This window comes from Nomia melanderi, chromosome 3, assembly GCF_051020985.1.
Source record: "Nomia melanderi isolate GNS246 chromosome 3, iyNomMela1, whole genome shotgun sequence".
Lineage (NCBI taxonomy): Eukaryota > Metazoa > Arthropoda > Insecta > Hymenoptera > Halictidae > Nomia > Nomia melanderi.
In genome coordinates, this window is record NC_135001.1 from 4,959,773 (window position 1) to 4,978,999 (window position 19,227).

At 31.1% G+C, this 19,227-nt stretch overlaps 5 protein-coding genes across 17 annotated transcripts; 2 read left to right on the forward strand and 3 right to left on the reverse strand.

Moving 5' to 3' along the window:
- Positions 1-32: 32 nt before the first annotated feature.
- On the reverse strand, positions 33-8,324 carry LOC116432427 (CKLF-like MARVEL transmembrane domain-containing protein 4). Of its 4 annotated transcripts, XM_031989330.2 has the most exons (6): positions 8,180-8,324; positions 7,643-7,792; positions 4,063-4,211; positions 2,097-2,270; positions 1,698-1,796; positions 33-1,102 (listed from the first exon to the last, which is right to left on the reverse strand). In XM_031989330.2, exons 3-6 carry the CDS (start codon positions 4,198-4,200, stop codon positions 962-964), a joined length of 552 nt encoding a protein of 183 aa, XP_031845190.1. In that variant the 5' UTR covers positions 4,201-4,211; positions 7,643-7,792; positions 8,180-8,324; the 3' UTR covers positions 33-961. The 4 variants fall into 4 exon arrangements, with proteins under 4 accessions (XP_031845190.1, XP_031845164.1, XP_031845201.1 ...); XM_031989304.2 differs by lacking the exons at positions 7,643-7,792; positions 8,180-8,324 and adding an exon at positions 7,428-7,578; XM_031989341.2 differs by lacking the exons at positions 7,643-7,792; positions 8,180-8,324 and adding an exon at positions 7,211-7,349.
- msl-3 (male-specific lethal 3) lies at positions 7,530-11,893 on the forward strand. Of its 7 annotated transcripts, none has more exons than XM_031989245.2 (11): positions 7,530-7,670; positions 8,549-8,721; positions 8,871-8,939; positions 9,020-9,129; positions 9,224-9,407; positions 9,493-9,678; positions 9,751-10,055; positions 10,137-10,349; positions 10,450-10,643; positions 10,721-10,805; positions 10,885-11,574. In XM_031989245.2, the coding sequence occupies exons 2-11, from the start codon at positions 8,620-8,622 to the stop codon at positions 10,970-10,972; spliced, it is 1,536 nt and encodes a 511-aa protein (XP_031845105.1). In that variant the 5' UTR covers positions 7,530-7,670; positions 8,549-8,619; the 3' UTR covers positions 10,973-11,574. The 7 variants fall into 7 exon arrangements, 6 of the variants coding, with proteins under 6 accessions (XP_031845105.1, XP_031845096.1, XP_031845087.1 ...); XM_031989236.2 differs by having other exon boundaries at positions 7,636-7,782; XM_031989227.2 differs by lacking the exon at positions 7,530-7,670 and adding an exon at positions 7,853-7,927.
- Positions 11,894-11,984: 91 nt separating this feature from the next.
- On the forward strand, positions 11,985-15,122 carry Fbw5 (F-box and WD repeat domain containing 5). 4 transcript variants are annotated; one of them, XM_031989175.2, is made up of 9 exons: positions 11,985-12,434; positions 12,715-12,872; positions 12,968-13,145; positions 13,232-13,424; positions 13,506-13,679; positions 13,755-13,915; positions 13,980-14,325; positions 14,388-14,600; positions 14,678-15,122. In XM_031989175.2, the coding sequence occupies exons 1-9, from the start codon at positions 12,149-12,151 to the stop codon at positions 14,940-14,942; spliced, it is 1,974 nt and encodes a 657-aa protein (XP_031845035.2). In that variant the 5' UTR covers positions 11,985-12,148; the 3' UTR covers positions 14,943-15,122. The 4 variants fall into 4 exon arrangements, with proteins under 4 accessions (XP_031845035.2, XP_031845046.2, XP_031845068.2 ...); XM_031989186.2 differs by having other exon boundaries at positions 12,715-12,812; XM_031989208.2 differs by having other exon boundaries at positions 12,094-12,334; positions 12,715-12,812.
- Positions 13,504-18,891, reverse strand: LOC116432218 (E3 ubiquitin-protein ligase PPP1R11-like). Its single transcript, XM_031988805.2, has 5 exons — positions 18,746-18,891; positions 16,776-16,884; positions 16,538-16,693; positions 16,331-16,438; positions 13,504-16,254 (listed from the first exon to the last, which is right to left on the reverse strand). The coding sequence occupies exons 1-4, from the start codon at positions 18,821-18,823 to the stop codon at positions 16,413-16,415; spliced, it is 369 nt and encodes a 122-aa protein (XP_031844665.1). The 5' UTR covers positions 18,824-18,891; the 3' UTR covers positions 13,504-16,254; positions 16,331-16,412.
- LOC116432084 (succinyl-CoA:glutarate CoA-transferase) lies at positions 16,968-18,737 on the reverse strand. Its single transcript, XM_031988442.2, has 2 exons — positions 17,431-18,737; positions 16,968-17,363 (listed from the first exon to the last, which is right to left on the reverse strand). Exons 1-2 carry the CDS (start codon positions 18,490-18,492, stop codon positions 17,133-17,135), a joined length of 1,293 nt encoding a protein of 430 aa, XP_031844302.2. The 5' UTR covers positions 18,493-18,737; the 3' UTR covers positions 16,968-17,132.
- Positions 18,892-19,227: the final 336 nt, after the last annotated feature.

The window sequence follows — 19,227 nt, forward strand, 5'->3', positions numbered from 1 at the left end:
TGAAGTCTGGAGAGAAAATCAAGGCAACAGCGTTTAATGTTTTAAGTTTTATTGTGACAATTGTCGTTGTGTTTGTATTGTTCGAAATTCGTATTTAGATTATTTAGCATGTATTTCTATATCGTGTACATATGATTGTAGGTACCTGTACGAAGTTTATCGAATAAAAAGTAACAAGACGTAATAAGTAATACACTGCGTAATATCATGGTAATCGATAAATTATAACAAATTATCCTAATCGTCCTAGATGTCGGTGTTCCACAGATCCACGTAATAACGATAGAATTCGAATAACTTAAAGCATAGAGAAAACGCGTTCGAGCAACTATAATCTCCTTATTGCCTTACATGTTCTACCATTGTCTTTTCCCCCGTTCAATGTGCAGAATTCATAAATAAGTTCAGACAATTGTCTACCAAGATATCGCTAACAATGATCGATGCGACACGAGGCAATTAAATTGCCATTATACAAAATTAAATACGAAGTGAGTAAAAATAAGTTGGCTGTCTTCTGGTATGAACACAATACTGATTAAACGATCCTTATATATCTATACAAATATATATGTATATATGTATACATATACATACATACATATATATATATATATACCACTTGTCCAAAAATATTATTTCAATATTAACAAACGTTAGAGACTCATTAGACAATATACAATTATCATACGATTCCATTAACATATGTATAGATGAAAGAATATGCGTATGTTAGAATATCTGTATAACGTCTTCTTATAGTACAAAAATACGAGATTATCGAATATCGTGCTCGTGTGATGTCATACATGTGTAGGTGTACGTACACTATGCTACGTACGTACTACAATAAAATATAACAAAGTCAATAAGACTGACAAATCCGTTGTGCTCTGTTCTTATGAAGTGTGCCACGTTCGAGAAGTATTACAATCAGGAACGCACGAGAGATACGGCGAATCTATGACAGATAACCTTGACTCGTTACCGTGGAAGTTTGCTTAGGTGTGTATTGCCCCTGAGCCAAGGCACCACTTCTCGACAGATGGAATTTTAACCAGGCGTCATAACCGTAAGCCACCATCGCACAGAATCCAAAGAACTAAAAAGAGAAGTGTATTTAAAAATATTAAATAATTATATACACATTTAGAAGCTTCGAGGATATACTAGATTCTAATTGTACATTCCTTGTGGTTATATTTACTTCGACTTTTTTTATTTGCAATAATGATACAATAGTGTATAATTCTATACTATTAGATAATATAATTATACACTACACTATCATTAAGTATACGATTATACGTAAGGGCTATTTTACTATCTTATATATTAACTTACTATCAGTATATACTTAATGATAGTAATTATATACTATTATGTAATATAATTATACCCTGTACTATCATTAAGTATATAATTGTATACGTAACTACTATATTACTATCTTATATATTAACTTACTATCATTATATACTTAATGATATAGTATTATATACTATTATATAACACAATTATATTAATTAATTGCCTTATTCTATCATTAAGTATATAATTATATTATACAATAGTAGTATATTATATAATGATAGTAATTATATACTATTATACAATATAATATAATTATATACTTAATGATTGTATAACACAATCAATTACCGTTTCCCAGGCAATTTTCCTCACACAATACTCACCGCTGCAACTCCAAAAACTTCAGAGTACCTAGCGTAGTCTGCTGCGAGGGCAGCGGCCAATAAATAAAGTGCCGTCCAGACCGAGCAAAATATAAATTCCTGCAAATAGCGAGATCAATGTTCCCATTCGTACATGACATGTCAAGAAAGCTTAGCGCAAAGTACAGTCACGAAAACGATATTATTACAGATAAGATTTATCATGTAGAGTATCGCACGACCGAATACCCATAAATCTGTTTAACTTTTCAACATTTTCACTTCAAAGTTGATACTTTGTTCATAACTAAAAGTAATTCTTTTATTCCAACGCTTTCAAAAATGTATTTGCATCGTTAGTTCAATTCTAGAAAGAAAGAAAAAACAGAAGAAAAAGGGAAAATTATTTTTTCAACTCACAACTTTCAACCAAGGAATTTTAGAAAACTTTTCGATGATATGAAACAGATAGAACACGAGCAATATTCCCGTGAACCAAAAGCCGCCCATGGATACTGTATTAAACCATCCTCCCCTGCTATTGTTGCTCATACCCGACACGGTAATGCATATGAATCCTAGCAGATTCAAAACCTACAAGAATATATCGTTGATATTAAAAAAAATAAAAAGTACATAAATGCACGAGACATTAACAAATACATATTAAAAAATATATTAATAATTAAACAGCAATTTAATTAAACGCTAATCACATTACAATAATGTAAATCGTTCTGAATTATATTTTCAATTGTTCTCCTAAAATTGTATTATATGTAATATATACTTATCCTCCTTATTTTCTACAAATTTAATTACAATATAAATTATCAGACCACATTTGTCTTATCTCAAAAGTACATACGAAACCATGAACATTATTCAGAACAGTAATGATTACTAACACATTGAACGCACAGAATACACAAAATACCCAAAATGGAAAAAATCTAATATTAAATCATTTGATTGAGTTGCATTGTTATTATTGCACGTTGATCTGGCTGAATGTCACCGCATTAGGTGGCGTTATTTATAATATCGAAATGTTTTCAAATAATCATCAATTAACACGTTGAATGTCATGGGGGTCACCGGTGACCAAATCGAATTACTATTTACTCAATTAAACGGTGACTATTTGAAAACGTTTCTATATTGTTAATAATATTACCTAATGCAACGACATTCAGCAACATAAACGTGCGATAACAATAAAATAATTTAATTCAATAATTCTAATTATATCTTTTTCCATTTCGCGCATTTTGCTCGATGAAAATGCGCGGCAGTCAACATTTTAATTGAATTAATTGTAACAATTTGATTTGGTTGGAGGTCACCGGTGACTCCCATGGCATTCAACGTGTTAAAATGATGTGCATCTCTGTTTAGAATCCTTAATGGCAACCTTGTATAATTCAGCGTTCCGTTTCTGTTCGGGCGTTCTGCATATCAGACACGATAATTAAACGATAATAAATATCAGTATTCACGCTGGTTAATTTAGTAACAGCGTGTACTACACTGGGCGTGCCGTTCTTTCTGCGACGACTCGCGAGACGTTAACACGTTCGGTGCAATACCATTTTTTTTAAGACTTTCCGTTCACACCGTGTGGGGTGTATATGATCCGCACTTTTACAATGAACACATTTGCATCATAAGCGTATATATGCGCGCCACCATTGTGTAATTTGTATATCACAAAAACAGGAAAAGATACATTTTATGAGTGCAATAATTGCCGTGTGGCTATATAGATTTTGACTTTTTTATACGTTCCGAATCATTTTTATTTTGATACGATTGAGACATTTACGGTGGTGAGGACCAGTATTCCACTTTTTCCTATAAAACAAATGGGTTAAATAAAATTAAATCAACTTTATTTAATTTTATGAAAAATTCGTTTAACACGTTGAATGCCGCACGATTTCATAGAGCAAAATAGACAAATCGAAAAGATGTAATATTAAATCATTTGATTGAATTGCATTATTATTATTGCATGTTCATCTAGCTGAATGTCACCGCATTAGGCAGCATTATTTATGATATAGAAATCTTTACAAATAATCATAGTTTAACTGAGTGAATTATAGTAATCCGATTCGATTGGGGGTCACCAGTGATAAAATTAATTAATATCAGTACACATGATATTAAGATGCCTATATTTGACTCTACAATAAATATTTAAAAAGTTCCTCGTTTTTCAATGATAATACCAAGCAATCTGAACGGAAAGTTCAACGTGGGTCGTGTACGCCCAACGCGGTACGGAGCGTGTTAACGTTGGTCATGTGACACGATTCGAATTTAGCTAGATATGTACCAAGCAGTGGTAAAAAGGGCGAAATATCGATTCTAACGAACTCACCACTTGAGCAACCTTAAGCATGCCATGCATCGTTCTTATATAGGATGGGTCAAATCGAATAGTAGGCTGTGTGGTGGTGGCCGTTGTCGTCACCGTCGTTGTGGTGGTGTGTTGGTTTGGAAATCCTTGGTCCATCATATTTGGTTACTCTAAAAACGTCACATAATATTTGTAGAAACTGTGTGCGAGGATGCACTGAAGTTTCATTGATTTTAATGAAACCACATATGTTTCACAGAAACTTAACTGAATGACAAATAAAAAAAGAAATGGCTTAAGACAGAACCATTATTACTAATTAACAGGTTGACTTCGTAGAGCAAGTTTCCATTTTTTTGCAGTTATTAATATCTTGACAGTGTTGAATATTCGAAATGATCGTGAAAATAAATAGTTTCACTTGATTACTATAACGAGTACCCGAAAAAAACTGAAAATAATCTGTTGTTCAAACTTTTAAAGGGATTACATATTAACCGTATTAAATGTTCCGTAGTTTTAGTGTTAAGAGCATCGAATATTCGAAATGATCTTGAAAATAAATAATTTCACTTGAATACTATAATGAATATCTGAAAAAACTGAAGGTAATCTATTATTACAATTTTTATAGAGATTACATATGAATCGTATTAAATTCTCGGTGGTTCTAGTGTTAAAAAAACATTTTATGGTAAAATGGACGACTGTTTCTGTTTTCTTTCGACACAGATTATTTTATTATCCATTTTCCGTTACACAACTGCGCAAATTAATTTTCGTTTCGAAGTACTCAAATCGAATTAATCCTTGTGTGATAATTACTAAATAACAAATTACAAAAGAAAATAAAAAAGATCATAATTGAGTCGAATAAAATACTTTGTTGCCTCGGAAACTCCAACCATCTTACGAAAAATATATTTAAATAAATTCTAGGACAAATAACGGACCAATCTAGCTGTACATCGGTCGTAAACTCGATCGATAAATTCGTAATTTTTTGTTAGTTAAATTTCTTGCTCCCCGGTAACAGTCGATTAACCCTTTGCACTCCAAAGGTGCCTCTCAGTCACCACTCGATTGGTGCATAAAAATTGTAAAATTTGGTATTTAACATTAAGTCTTGAGTAATCTGTCGATACGTGAAATATGGAAATAAAATACCATTGTCCCCTTATTTTGTGAATAGATTAGTTTAAAAAAATGTCATCTATATCTCATAAAAATAAATTGAATATTTCTAGTGGCAAATTTTTTTAGTGCAAAGGGTTAAAACTCATTTTACGTAATTATCCATGAAACCTTAAAATAGAATTATTTTAATTTCTATATCATTTATATTAATGTTAGCTATAAAACATGTCTTAAGCTTCATATAACCAACCCTTTGCGAACGAAACGATTCGAAACCGAACACAACGTAGGGCTGAACCACTATTGCGATGTTCGTTTGAAATTACCAGCACGCACTTTTACCTACGCACTAGTATCGTTCATAGCACTCCAAATGTCAAATTCTGGACATTTGTGCACGCACAGATTCTCCATAGAGTATACAAAATATTTAGTTGATGCCTACCAGTTGTTCTGGCCGGATGCGTATAAACCGTTTATTTTGAAAGTGACTTAAATTTTAAAGTCCACTTAAAAAAGATTAAAAAACTATTAAAGAATAAAAAGGTTATATAGAATTGTAAGTATTATAATGATTAACACGTTGATTGACGCACGATTTCATAGAGCAAAGTACACAAAACGGAAAGAATTTAATATTAAATCATCTGATTGAATTGCATTATTGTTGCATATTCATCGAGCTAAATGTCATCGCATTAGGTTGAATTATTTGTAATATAGAAATGTTTCTAAATAATCGTCGTTTAATTGAGCGAACTATATTAATTCGATTTGGTTTGGGGTCACCGGTGACCCCATGGCATTCAACGTGTTAACTTGATTTGCTTGAAAAATGAACTTAACGCTGTTTCTACCGAACGTGTCAAAAGGCACCTTCTGAAATTTCAACTTAATCCCTTCTATAATATCGAGTCAGGCTCGTGATGAAAATTTTCAACCGAAATTGCACAGAATTCACAGAAAACGAAAAAATCTATAAAATATCGAAAGTGTAGTGCTCCCTATAATATCTGTTAACAATAATCATTTCCCACGTGATTCTAATTTTCTAATTATATATATATATATATATATATATATATATATATATCTTTCCGTTCCATCAGTTATTTTCGTCGAAGATTGATAATTTATACAGAACACATACAAGCTGCGGCAATCCGCAAAGGATTAATGCTCTTATCTCATTTAAGCATTCCCGACGTAAATATGGAAGTATCTGGAATAAAGGTATCGGTGAAAACAAAGTGGTGTAATTCCAGGCGCAAGGCATTACATCACCAAAACAAATAATTTCAATGAATGACTTTCTATTTTTGTCACGGCGAAACAATTCCACTCGCAGATCTAAAAAAAGACATTCCACAACAAACAAACGAATAAAGAAAGTTCGAACGCAACGGAAGAACGCAGAAAATGCCCGCCGGATCGATTGTATACGCGAAAAATGCGTACAAGTGTGTCTCATCTTCGGATAAAACCGGAAGATGAACAGATTTCTTCCTGGATCAAGATTACTCAACGTAATTATGTCATATTCTAGTAACATACCGTAGGAATTACTTAATGTTATGGTGTGAAGTCATCCCGCCTGAAAATAGCGAATGACATGCTTTCTGTCCTATGCACTACAAGCGAGAGAGCAACGTACAAGACGAAACGAATCTCCGAGTGCCGTTGCGTGTGTGTTGCCCGTACACGTATTTACCGTTGTGGGCGGTGAATTCGATTGTATGACACACTGTTATCGTCACTGAACCTCCAGAATCAACAGCACATACCGAAACGCGTAAAACGCGATGCACGAAGGAAAAAAGCGTATAACAACACGTAAAATCGATTTCGAAAAGAAGGCACGCGAGAAATTCGAATTTCCTCTTGGAAACGTCGTTTCAGAAATGATCGGTGACACTGGAATATCGTAACGCAGTTAGTGCGTTCGAACTTGTTTTCTCGTGAACACCGTTGAATCGTTACATCGTTGGAAATTTATTTTCGCACACGACAGATTGTAAATTAATTTTTTAACCTGCAACTTTTGTTTCCGTACGTTGCCACGAAGTAGCGGGAAAAAATCGTTTAGCATTCTACGTGTGTAGTTAAAATACTGTTAGCGCGTTCGTTGCGCATTTACCAGCGTTGTGTGTAAATAACAGTGTTAGGTGTGTTTTTTTCTCGGTTTATTTTGTTAGCGGTTTTTCATGCACATGTTGAAATATTATTTGTATGTGGCATACATGATATACCTTTCTTGACAGACTGATCTATGCGTTCGATTATTTGCGGGTCTTGTTTACTCCGTGCACGCTGCTAACAGGAACACTCACGTCCTTGAAACACTTAGGAACAAAAATATTTGAATTCCTTACTTTCACCGAAACAGGACGCATGAATATGTCGGATAACGAAAATAACACCGAACCCGTTTCGAAACAAACCACTCTGTGCAACAGTAACTTACAGTATTACAAATGGATCTATGAAACCTGGTGAGTATGAAGCGCTCGATCCAACCCCTCCTTGTTGACCATACGCAGCTCACTCCAATGGAAATGTCCACAAGTCGTTCTGTGAACTTCAGTCGGTAACGATGTTTTACAGGTATCTGTAACTGGTTCAATTGGAAATGTAGAGTAAAACTTAAAATATGATTCATCTATTATGCAAGTTATATGAAAATGTTGTATGTTCTTTTTGTTGGTTAATAACAGATTTATGGAGAGATTTAACAATTCTAAATAAAATAGTATGTAATGAATAATTAAAAAGTATATGATGGTTATATTATAAGAATTCAATTTCATTGAAAATTAATAGTAGCTTTTAATTAGTGATACAGTTAAAATACTTTAAGTGACTTTGTAATATTAATCATTTTGTAAAATATTATGGAAATCGTATAAGGATTCATATACGTAAATTTAATTTTATAGTATTAAACGATATTAATATTTTATATTGAGAGAAATAATACTATAAGTAAGACATATTTAGTTACTTTATACGAATATGCGTGAAGTGCTTCTGTGGAATCTACTCCAATTTCATTATTATTAGCACATTGTAAACTTCAGATTCCTTCAAATAATGCGCCGCACTTTTTGAACTCAAGTTAGGTTAGTTGTATACAAACTAACCAACGTAATCTTGTAAGCAAATTTAATACCGGGAGACTTAAATTTGTGTGTATACATTATTGACAGCACATTAATTGTGACTTAAATATATTCAGCAATCCAAATCGTTTAATAATTTAAATAAAGAAAGTTGTACAATTAATGTTACAACCTTCTGTGTAGGCGTCAATGTTTTTTGATTCAAATATTGATACACTAGGTTATAATGTCTGTTTAAACAATATTTGTAGATTATTTACAATTCTAAACTGTTATTTGTGAAATTAAGTGGATATTCCATTCTGTCATTTAATAAGAAGGAATGGTCTCCACTCGAGGACCAAAATTTAAATTCTGTGATGGTGAAAAAGTTCTTTGTTATGAACCTGATCCTACAAAAGCAAAAGTACTCTATGATTCGAAGGTATGTAATAAGAACTAAATTAATTCAGTTTTAAATTCCTATCATTGATCAGTTCAATCAATAAATTAGTTCTTTGTAGATTGTATTAACAGTTTCAATATTTGTCAGTGTATATGTATATATATTTTTGCATTACATTTTTTTTACAGGTGCTTGATGTTATAGTTAATAAAGACCAAAGAGGAAGAAAAGCCGTTGAATACTTGATACATTTCCAGGTAAATATTGGATAATCAATTAATTTTTTATTTGATCTATAAATCATTAAATTAGATAATTAAAAATATTTGTATACAAGGGATGGAATTCATCATGGGACCGATGTGTAACAGAGGAGTATGTGTTAAAAGATACAGAAGAAAATCGTCAATTACAACGGGATTTAGCCCAGAAAGCGCAATTACAATTGTATGTCCCTAAAGCAACTTTATTCAAACTACATTAGCTTTATGTCACTATATACTAACTATAATTATTTCTTCTTATTCCAACGTCTAAACAGGGGAGCTTATTTATATCGACGAGAGCGTAAGAAAAGAAGCCATAAATTATCTGATCGCTTAAATGAAACTGAAAATCAAGAACCACGAAGAAGAGCAAGAAGTGGTGGTAGTCGAGCAACATCTGCAACAACTGGATCATCAGAAGATGGTAGTTCAGGGCAACATGCTGATTATGACACAGAAGTCAGTTAATTAATTAATAATAATTGATTACTTATAAACCATTACAATATACGGAATTAAGAAAAAAATATTTTTATTACTAAAGGAAGTAATAACTGAAGAGGATACAGAAAGTAGTTCTGACTATGTTGGAGAAACCAGTGATGATGAAGATAGCGGAGGTGGCAGTCAGTCTGGAGCCAGTGTAAAACCAGGAATTGATCTTGATATAGGTACCATGTTAAGAAGAATTCTAGACCAAGACTATGATTTAATAACTAACAAAAAGAAGGTAATTATTTTGTAAAAATTTTTACTTTATATAATCTAATATTTCTAAATATAAATGGTATGTGTATTTTAGCTAGCTGTTCTACCAGCTCAACCTACTGTTGTAAACATGTTGGAATCATGGGTACAACATTTCACAACAACACAATTAACAAACATTCCAGAAAAACCTCAGAGAAACAAAACGAATAATACAATAGAGAAAACGATCAATGAAATAAACATATGTAGAGAAGTTGCAGATGGATTGCGTATATACTTTGATTTTACGTTACACGATCTTCTACTATATAGGCAAGAACGAGAACAGTACTGTAATTTGAAATCATCTTTTTTGTATAGTGAACATCCAACGCTTGTAAAGGAAGAACCAATTGAGTAAGATTAAAATTTCTGGATACCTTCATTTATTTCAAATTCCACTCTTTTATAAAAGTATGTAATCATTGTAATTTCAAGGAGTTCCGAAATATTAGTTAAAGAAGAATATGAAGATACTGAATACGCTCATTTACCACCATTTCAAGAACATGATTCAGAAATCGACAATGCATCAAAAACTGTGGCAGGTTCCAAACGAAGACTTAGATCGTGTAGAGTGAGCTCTATTGATGAGAATAGGCAACTGAGATCTTATGAAGAAATTAAACCAGATACAGGGACTTTATCAAGGTAAACATATATCTCAACATAATAAAGGGGTTAAGAAATCAATATATTTTACTTATCATTTTGTAGTTTACAGAATTGATGATTTCTTTTTTTTTCGTAGTATTGCAAGTACAAGTTCTCGTTGTTCTAGCCCACGCGGTGTAACGTTAAGAATACCGGTTGTTACATCTGCACAAGTCAATGCTTTGCTTCAGCAAGCAAATAAATGGAGATTAATGCCTGAATCATCAAAGACAGCAGGTCCGCCAAATCCTTCTACCTATTATGGTGCCATTCATTTAACTCGACTATTTGGTGTGTAATTTTATTACATATTTATCCTCGGAAAAGTTTACTAAATAAATTCATTTAACGAATTTTTGTACTTTCAGTTAAATTACCAGACTTACTTCAATCGGCAGATATACCAAATAAAAAATTAAAAGTTCTCCTGAAATTTTTAGATATGTTTCTCAGGTAATTTAGATTCATGTGTATTTTAAATATTTTTTCTTTTTATATTCTAAAAGCAATTACTATGTTTTTATTATTACAGTTACCTAGAAATGCATAGAGAATGGTTTGGAGAACAATTTTACATGCAAATGGAAAATCAATTGATTCCTCAAGCAAGTAATTCTTAACATAGTAGCACTGACATGCATACCTTCCCTATATTCAATTACAGATATGATTGTGTATACATTATGTGAGTACTATGTATGGTGTACAGCGAATGTATGTGAAGTCGGTGTAAGCGATAAACGCAATTTTATATTAATTACTAAGTAGTGTTTTATATGCCTTTCATAATACAACTTTCCCAGCAAATTACTTCTATTCAATTTATAATTATCTTTACACAATTTTCTTTCTAAATAAAACTTTTCAATAAAATATCAGTATTTATTTTCGTGCTCGATTAAACATTGAACATTTCTTATAAAAATATAGTTGTCAATTATCTAGAAAAAGGGATTTCTCGCTGATTTTTATGACTTTGAAATATATTGTTCAGAATCACATTTCCTATAATATATGAGGTCATTGAAATCAACAAGGAGGCCCCTTTTCCAAATAATCGCCATAAAGTCTTCTTCAATTATTATATTTATGTTTTCCACCATTATTGAAATATTATTTCACGAACTAAGCGTCATAACCAATGCGTCTCTGAATGCCAATCGGTTTTAGAATATTCAGACAAAGTTTTCTCTTATAAAATACAAGGTTGTGAGACAATTGAATAAAAGGAATTATTCAGGAAACGGTTGCACCCTATCTCAAATAACATACTTAGAAATCTTTTATTTTTACAGATTTCACACGAGCATTGCATATACAAATAACAGTAGATCTGAATTGCTATATAAAATATTTCCAAATGAATCCATTTTATTTATTATTCTTTAATTGTATTATAGATCATATAGCGCAGAGCTGTTCAGCAAGCCTTCTCACAAGTAAAGGCAACCACAGGAATTCGTTCACAGAGTGGAAGAAAGATACTTGTGTTAACATAATTTCCGTCAGGCGATAAAGGACGATAACTAACAAAATCATACCTAAAAGTGTATCAACTTATCCGTTAAGTCTGTGCTACTGCGTATCTCAAGTCTGTGGTAGTACACATAACAACCACCGTTGCTCATGGCAGCATTGCGATGCCCAGACAATCCGAGAGATGCCCGGAGAGGCAAGTACAAGAATAACAGATAGTCGCAAATATGTTTGGCACCTGCGTACAAGTGTTGTCGATCTCGATCGATAATTATTGATTAAAATCAGCTGTTCTAGTAAACAAAGAATCTCGTTTCACTATGAGTACCGTTGAAAATGAAGCGGAAAATCACAGGAACGGTGAAGAAGAAATAGTTGCATCAGATAATGAAAGTGATTGTTTGTTAGAGATACTTGAAGATGAGAAATGGTGTTACATGCCAGATTCTATTCTTTTAAATATTTTTCAATTTTTAACACCGAGGGAATTAATAACCGCCGGAGAAGTATGCAAATCTTGGCACAGAGTGTCCTACGACGAATTTCTTTGGAAAAATCTATTCTATCAAAAATATGAAATAGATTCGAATGTTGGCATGATGCCAGGTTAACTTCATCATATAAATAACAACAAAGATATCATGATTTGGTTGCCTTAGTTATGTTGGTACATATAAAGAGTTATTTTTTCCTGCTACTTGTATAAACAATTTTATTTATTTCTGTCTTCCATTAGTTGTGTTTGTAGTTTTGTATAAACACCTTTAAATATGTATGAGAAATAAGATTTATAGGTACCAACTTAATGTACTAAAATTTGATATTTTGTTCTATAATTTTTTTATACTTTGTACAGGAGAATATAATAAGTGATTTCATTTTGTAGGGAAAACATCTTGGCTACAAGAATTTAAACGATTGACATATCATATACCACTTGTAAAAACAGATGAACTTACACAGCACTCTAATGAAGTATTACACGTAAGCTTTTCACATAATGGGAAAATGTTTGCTACATGTTCAAAAGATGGATATATTTTTGTGAGTCACTTCAGTCTATGATCTGAACAATATAATATTCTTATAATGTGTGTTTATATTTATAAATATGAAACCAATTATAGAACTTCATTTAGGTCTGGGAAAGTCAATATCCTGTTACAATAAAGTATTTTTATGATATGAAAACATTTAGATGGCAATATACACAATTTTCACAGTTTAATTCCTCTGATACTTTATTGCTGGTTTCTGGTGCATATTTTGGAACTCCTTATGCCACTTCGGGTGAAATAGCAATATTTAGTTTAACACGTAAGAATATCAATGTATACTAAAATATTTAACAAATAATGTTAAAAGACATATAGTAAATAAGTATTCAATTATACTTATTGTAGCTGATTTTGATCTGCAATGTAGAGTAGCAAATAATCCTCATGACATGTTTGGTACATGGTATAGCGAACATTATCTTCTAAGTGGAAGTTTGCATTGGTTAACACACACTGTTAGTGCTAGTGTCATTTGGCTCAATAAGGCAAACCAAGAATCATCTAGTGAAGATATACCTATTATAACTCAACTTTTTAGGTTTGTTTGACGCTGTAAACATTTTTCTTTGCTGTATATATAATTTATTAATATAGATAAAGGAATAATTTTTTAAACCAGATTTTGCAATGGCAATGGTTCATCAGTTCGTGCAATTATATTGGCTGATTGTTTAACATCTGAACAAGATGAATCCGAAATACAAAAGGTTCAGTCTTCATCTTCTAATGTAGAAGAAATAGAGGAAACTCTGCCAAATCAAATTGTTCCTCTGGATGTATCATTTAAATCAGGGTAAGAAAAATTTACACAGGGTGTACAGATAAATGTGCAAATGTCCTTCGCATTAACCGAAGTATGTGCAAATAGGTCATGGAACTTAAAAGCTACATCAGAAGAACATATATTTAAGAAGTGGGAAAAATTCAATGACTGTTTTAAGTATATTAGTCCCTTACAGTACAACCCAAAATATAGTTATCAAAATAGACTATCCTTTCGCACAGAAAATTCTCGGCAAGCTAACGAACGTGAGGGAAATTTAAACTAAATTAAATAATTATAATATTCACAGTTTATATTTTTCGTTTACAGAATCCATAAATACGGAAGATGCCAACGTAGATGAGATCGCGAACAATTGTGAAAAGTATCTTATATTTACAACGGGAACAGAAACTTTTATTCCACATCAAGTGGCTTTCAAAAGAGTGAAAAATGTGAAGTTTCCTACGAGCATATATCCAGGACGTTTATATACGTTAAAGGAAAGAAAACGAGATAGAAAATTAGAAAGGGAACGAGAAAGAGAACGTCAAAGGCAAAATCCTAATGATAATGTTTTGGACATTGAAGCCATAGCTGACAAATTTGATAACGTGGATCATGTAATTGATTTTAATGGACACATAGTAGGAATGGGACTTTCTCCAGATCATAGGTCAGTTATTTGTATTGTGAATATATTTTACTTTGTTGCTAATTATCACATTTTGCACACAGATATCTATATGTCAACGTAAGACCATGGCCACAAGATTATGTTATTACAAACTTATATCAATATCCACCAGCAGCTAAAGAAGTAGACATACATGTAATCGATTTAATAACTTTAAAACAAGTTGGCTGCATGTCAAGAGCATATAAAAAATATGATCTATATAACAAATGTCTTTTAATTTTTCTTGATGTGTGTAACGAATACGTAGCCAGGTACTGTAAATACACATTTTAAAACAACATATACAAATATGTATAATTGATATATTCATATTGAAATTTTTTATTAGCGGCGCTGAAGAGAAATATGGTTATCTTTGGGACAGATATTATGGAGTATGTTTAGCTAAGTATCCTCATTCTGATGTTGTCAATTCAGTTGCCTTCAATCCACGTGATCCCGAAATGTTAATTACAACTAGTGATGATTGTACTATTAAAGTTTGGCGTAGCCGAGCTAAGGTGCATGCGTTAGGATTAAACAAAAATTCTTTCCCTAGAGGTAAGGAAATAAGAAATAGATACGAGTATTCTGAATTCTGGAATTCAAAATAGCCAAACAACAGTTTTCTGTGAATCTGCCTAAAATACAATGTTTTATTTTCAAACCATTAAACTTGTAATATATCATATACTTTTAAGAAATTGTATACTTGTATATACCTTAATGATTTTAAGAGAATGATTTATTTATGTAACTGTTAATAAACAATTAATAAACAGTTTTAACCCTAATATGGATCAAAATATTTATATTTTTTCTTTAACAATTAACAATAATAAGTGCATGTAAAAAATTCTATTATTCTTTAAAAAGTTTAATGCTTTTTAGATTTTTTTTATCTTAACATATATAATTTTAAACATTTGTAAGGTAATAATAGAATTTTTAAAAATACTTCCATGACGTATGTTAATTGACAATATTTGCTCTTTATATAATTTTTTAAAAAAATTAATTGTTTTAAGCTTGGGTGCAATAGTTTCAAATATTTCTTTCTATGAAAAAAATAATTTTTATACATTTATGTAGTGTATTACCATGATTGTACAAGTATCTAATCTAATTATGTATATTCAAATAAAGGAACTATGTTGTAGATAAAAATTAAGAAAGTGTTCTAACATCTATATACATAATATAAAGTTATTTAAAAGAAAAATACTTTATTGGTAATTTGTAACAGAATACAAGATGTTAAACATTATTGTAATGAAATAAGCAATTTCTTGTTACAAATATTTAATATATACACATACATATGAACCTAATATTTCAGAGAAGAAATATATTTATACTAGAGAGAGAAAGAGAGGGAGAAAGAGATAAATAATAGATAATCAAAACTTATGGAAAATTTCTTAGAATTTACATAAAGTATAACATTTTCTTTAGTACATTTAAAACTGTTATTAGCTGCTTCAAATTTTGATAACGGCGCAACTTGTTTTGTATTATAGTATTACTTTCAAAACTGTAAGGAAATAGCAGGATGCATGCATTATGTTATAGGAACTATGAATATTTCTACTCATACCAAAAGGACATGCGTATATATACATGTATAAATACATATATATACAGCTATAATAATTTGAAGATTACTAGTTATTATTGTAAAATTCGTTTCAATTTAACGTACTATATAAACATTAGATAATATAACAAGAATTGATCTTAGAATAAAATTCCATATTTTTCTTCTCTTTTTATTTAATAATGATATGTCCTACCAGTATCTTTTTATTTAGAATCAAAAAAGCTCAAAACTGGACTTGAAGCACTGATTCAAGAATCTTAACGTCAGTAGTGTCAATATTAATAATACAATTGCATTATAAATTGTAATATGTTCATTTAAATTTCCTGTAAAATTAAGTTTACACAGGTACTGTAATAAATTTGATTCAGTATAGAGTAGTATAAATTAGGAATGGCATACCTATGCTCCATCTTCTTCTTAAAATACACAGATAATGCATTTGTCTTCATTCGAAAAAATTATTTAAGTCATAAATGTAAGTTTATATGGATGCATTTACTATTGTTTCTGAAAAACAGTAAATGAATGCTCAACCCTTTTTTTCTGTTCATAAGTTCAATTATGTATAATTTATTTTAACATATTTTTTTGATCAAGTAACATTACCAGGATTAGGAGTAATCGCTTCCTTAGAAGTCTCTGTATTGTGTGGTAACGCTCTCTTATGAGCATCTTTGGGACCATTACAATGTTCACATTCATCATCACTGTCTTCCGAGCTACTTTCACCAAAATTTCTTGGTTTCTCATAAATGCAACAACCTTAAAATATTATATTAATAAATAAATAGTTAAGAGTAGGAACTTATTTAATAAGTAAAATTAATGCTAAATAAAATCTTACATTTAGATTTCTTTTTATTCATATGTTCATTATCCACAGTACCCTGAGTCCACTGAACTTTTTTATCAGACTTTGGTTTTCTGAGCCGTAAACGGACAGTTGGCACCTCCTAAAAAAAAGAAAGTATTAAAATATCATCTTTCACCGTTTTAATCGATTAGGGATATGTACTCAATAAACTGTACAAGCATGTATAGTAATATATTTATTTTTTTCACATTATATACAAAAATGTATATAGCACCCAATGTATGATAAATATTATGAGATTATTTTATAAAAATTATAATTCGATAAAATTTAATAAAATTCATATCTTTGCAGCATAATTTTTAATTATTAAAGGGTGATCTTTTTTTACTGCACAATCTTAGCTTTCTTTAAATTTTGTATTTTGTCATCTGAATAGTTCAAAATATTTTTTAATATTTCGTCGGTATGTTGCCCTAACATAGGAGGTGATAACCTAATTTTATTCGTGGCATAACTATAGACTACTGGAGGCCCAACAACTTTAATTTTTGCTCCTGAGGAATGCTCCATTTCTTGTATCATCTTTATATGCTTTACATGCGGATCTTCAAAAACCTATAAAATTGTCTTATATAAAGATGTTTCTAAGATACTCTGAATACAAATGTTTATTACTTTATACCTCTGCTATTGTATTTATTGGACCATATGGAAAAGAAGCACCATCAAATATAGCTGACCATTCTTTATTACTTTTTTCTTTAAATTGTTTTCTAAGAATTTCTAATAATTCATCTCTGTTTTTCACTCGAGCAGTGTTATCTTTAAATTTATCATTCTCAAATAATTCTATCAACTGCATTCTTTTAAGTAACTCTAAAAATTGTGCATTACTTCCCGTTCCAACTGTGATATATCCATCTTTTGTAGGAAAAGCTTCATAAGGTACAATACTTTCATGCTCAGAACCCCACCGTACTGCCTCTTTATTAGCATTCAAGTAGTTTGAACCAATATTTATTAAACTAGCAATTTGCGTCGACAATAAATTGCATTGGATCCATTGTCCATTATTAGTTTTCATTCTTTGATACAATGCTGCCATTATTGCACCGTGAGCATATAAGCCTGTAGCTAAATCAGTTACTGCTACCCCAACTTTACATGGAGATCCATCCTTAGGACCTGTTATATGCATTAAACCTCCTACAGAAGCAGCGATTACATCATATCCTGGTCTATTTGCATAAGGACCTTGATACCCATAACCAGTCAAAGAACAATATATAAGATGTGGTGCTATTTTACAAATGTCTTCATATCCCAAGCCAAATTTTCCTAATTTTCCAGGGACATAATTTTCTATTAAAATATCTGACTTTTTCGCTAATTCGTAAATAATATCTTTTCCTCCTTTCAAATCGATACATATACTCTTTTTATTTCTATTAACACTAAGGAAATAAACTGATTCTTGTGTTCCTTTTATAAATGGGGGACCCCATTTTCGTGCCTCATCTCCACTACCAGGTTTTTCTATTTTCAAAATTTCAGCTCCCAGATCGCCAAGGATCATAGAGCAATAGGGACCTGCCACGATTCTTGTTAAATCCAAAACTCTAATACCAGCTAAAGGTGACTTATAATCTTCAGCATTAGAACACAGAGCCCTTTGATTTTTTATATTACATGTACTCAGCACAGGTCTTATTTTTATTGTATACTTAAATAAGGAAGCAAACATATTGCTGTACAGTATTTTTTATCAAGAATGAGTACTGTTATTTTCAACAATAACTTTTTTTTATATTCACAAAAGCACTACTTTTCAATTTCACGAAACTAATGAATTAATGTAATACAATGTTTTGTAATAACATTTTATGAGATAAAACAAACAAAATTCAATTCTTGCATCTCATTGTTTAAATTTGTAGTTAACATACAAACGTGTGCTCACAGTGATTATTTACTATCATATCAGAATAATGACGTACCTGCGATACGGAATCCGTGACATCCGTCTCCAAAACAGTTTCCGTCTGAGTCTGACTAACAGATTGTTCAGACATCATTGCTCTTTCCAGTCGAAATCCACCTTCTTCGAGACAAAGCCGTGAAACTACATATAATCGTTTTACCGTGATTCAATGTTACGGTTACATCCAGGTTACTTCATACTGTCATCATTCGTAATCTGATAAAAACGACGCCATGTTTAGGACTGATACAAAGCTGTTTACTGACTACTATTTTCAATACAATCGTGAACGAAACATGTCTTTCGATTTGTGGATCAGAGAAACGTAACTATTTAAAAATGTGTTCATATACGTCTTACGTTTTCTTTATAATTACTGATTCTAATTATAGTTTACTATACAAAGAATAATCTCTCAAGCTTAAATTTTTGACAATAATAAATTCTGTTGATATCGTAAAGTATAAATGAATTCATTTTAATATTTAGCATTCGATA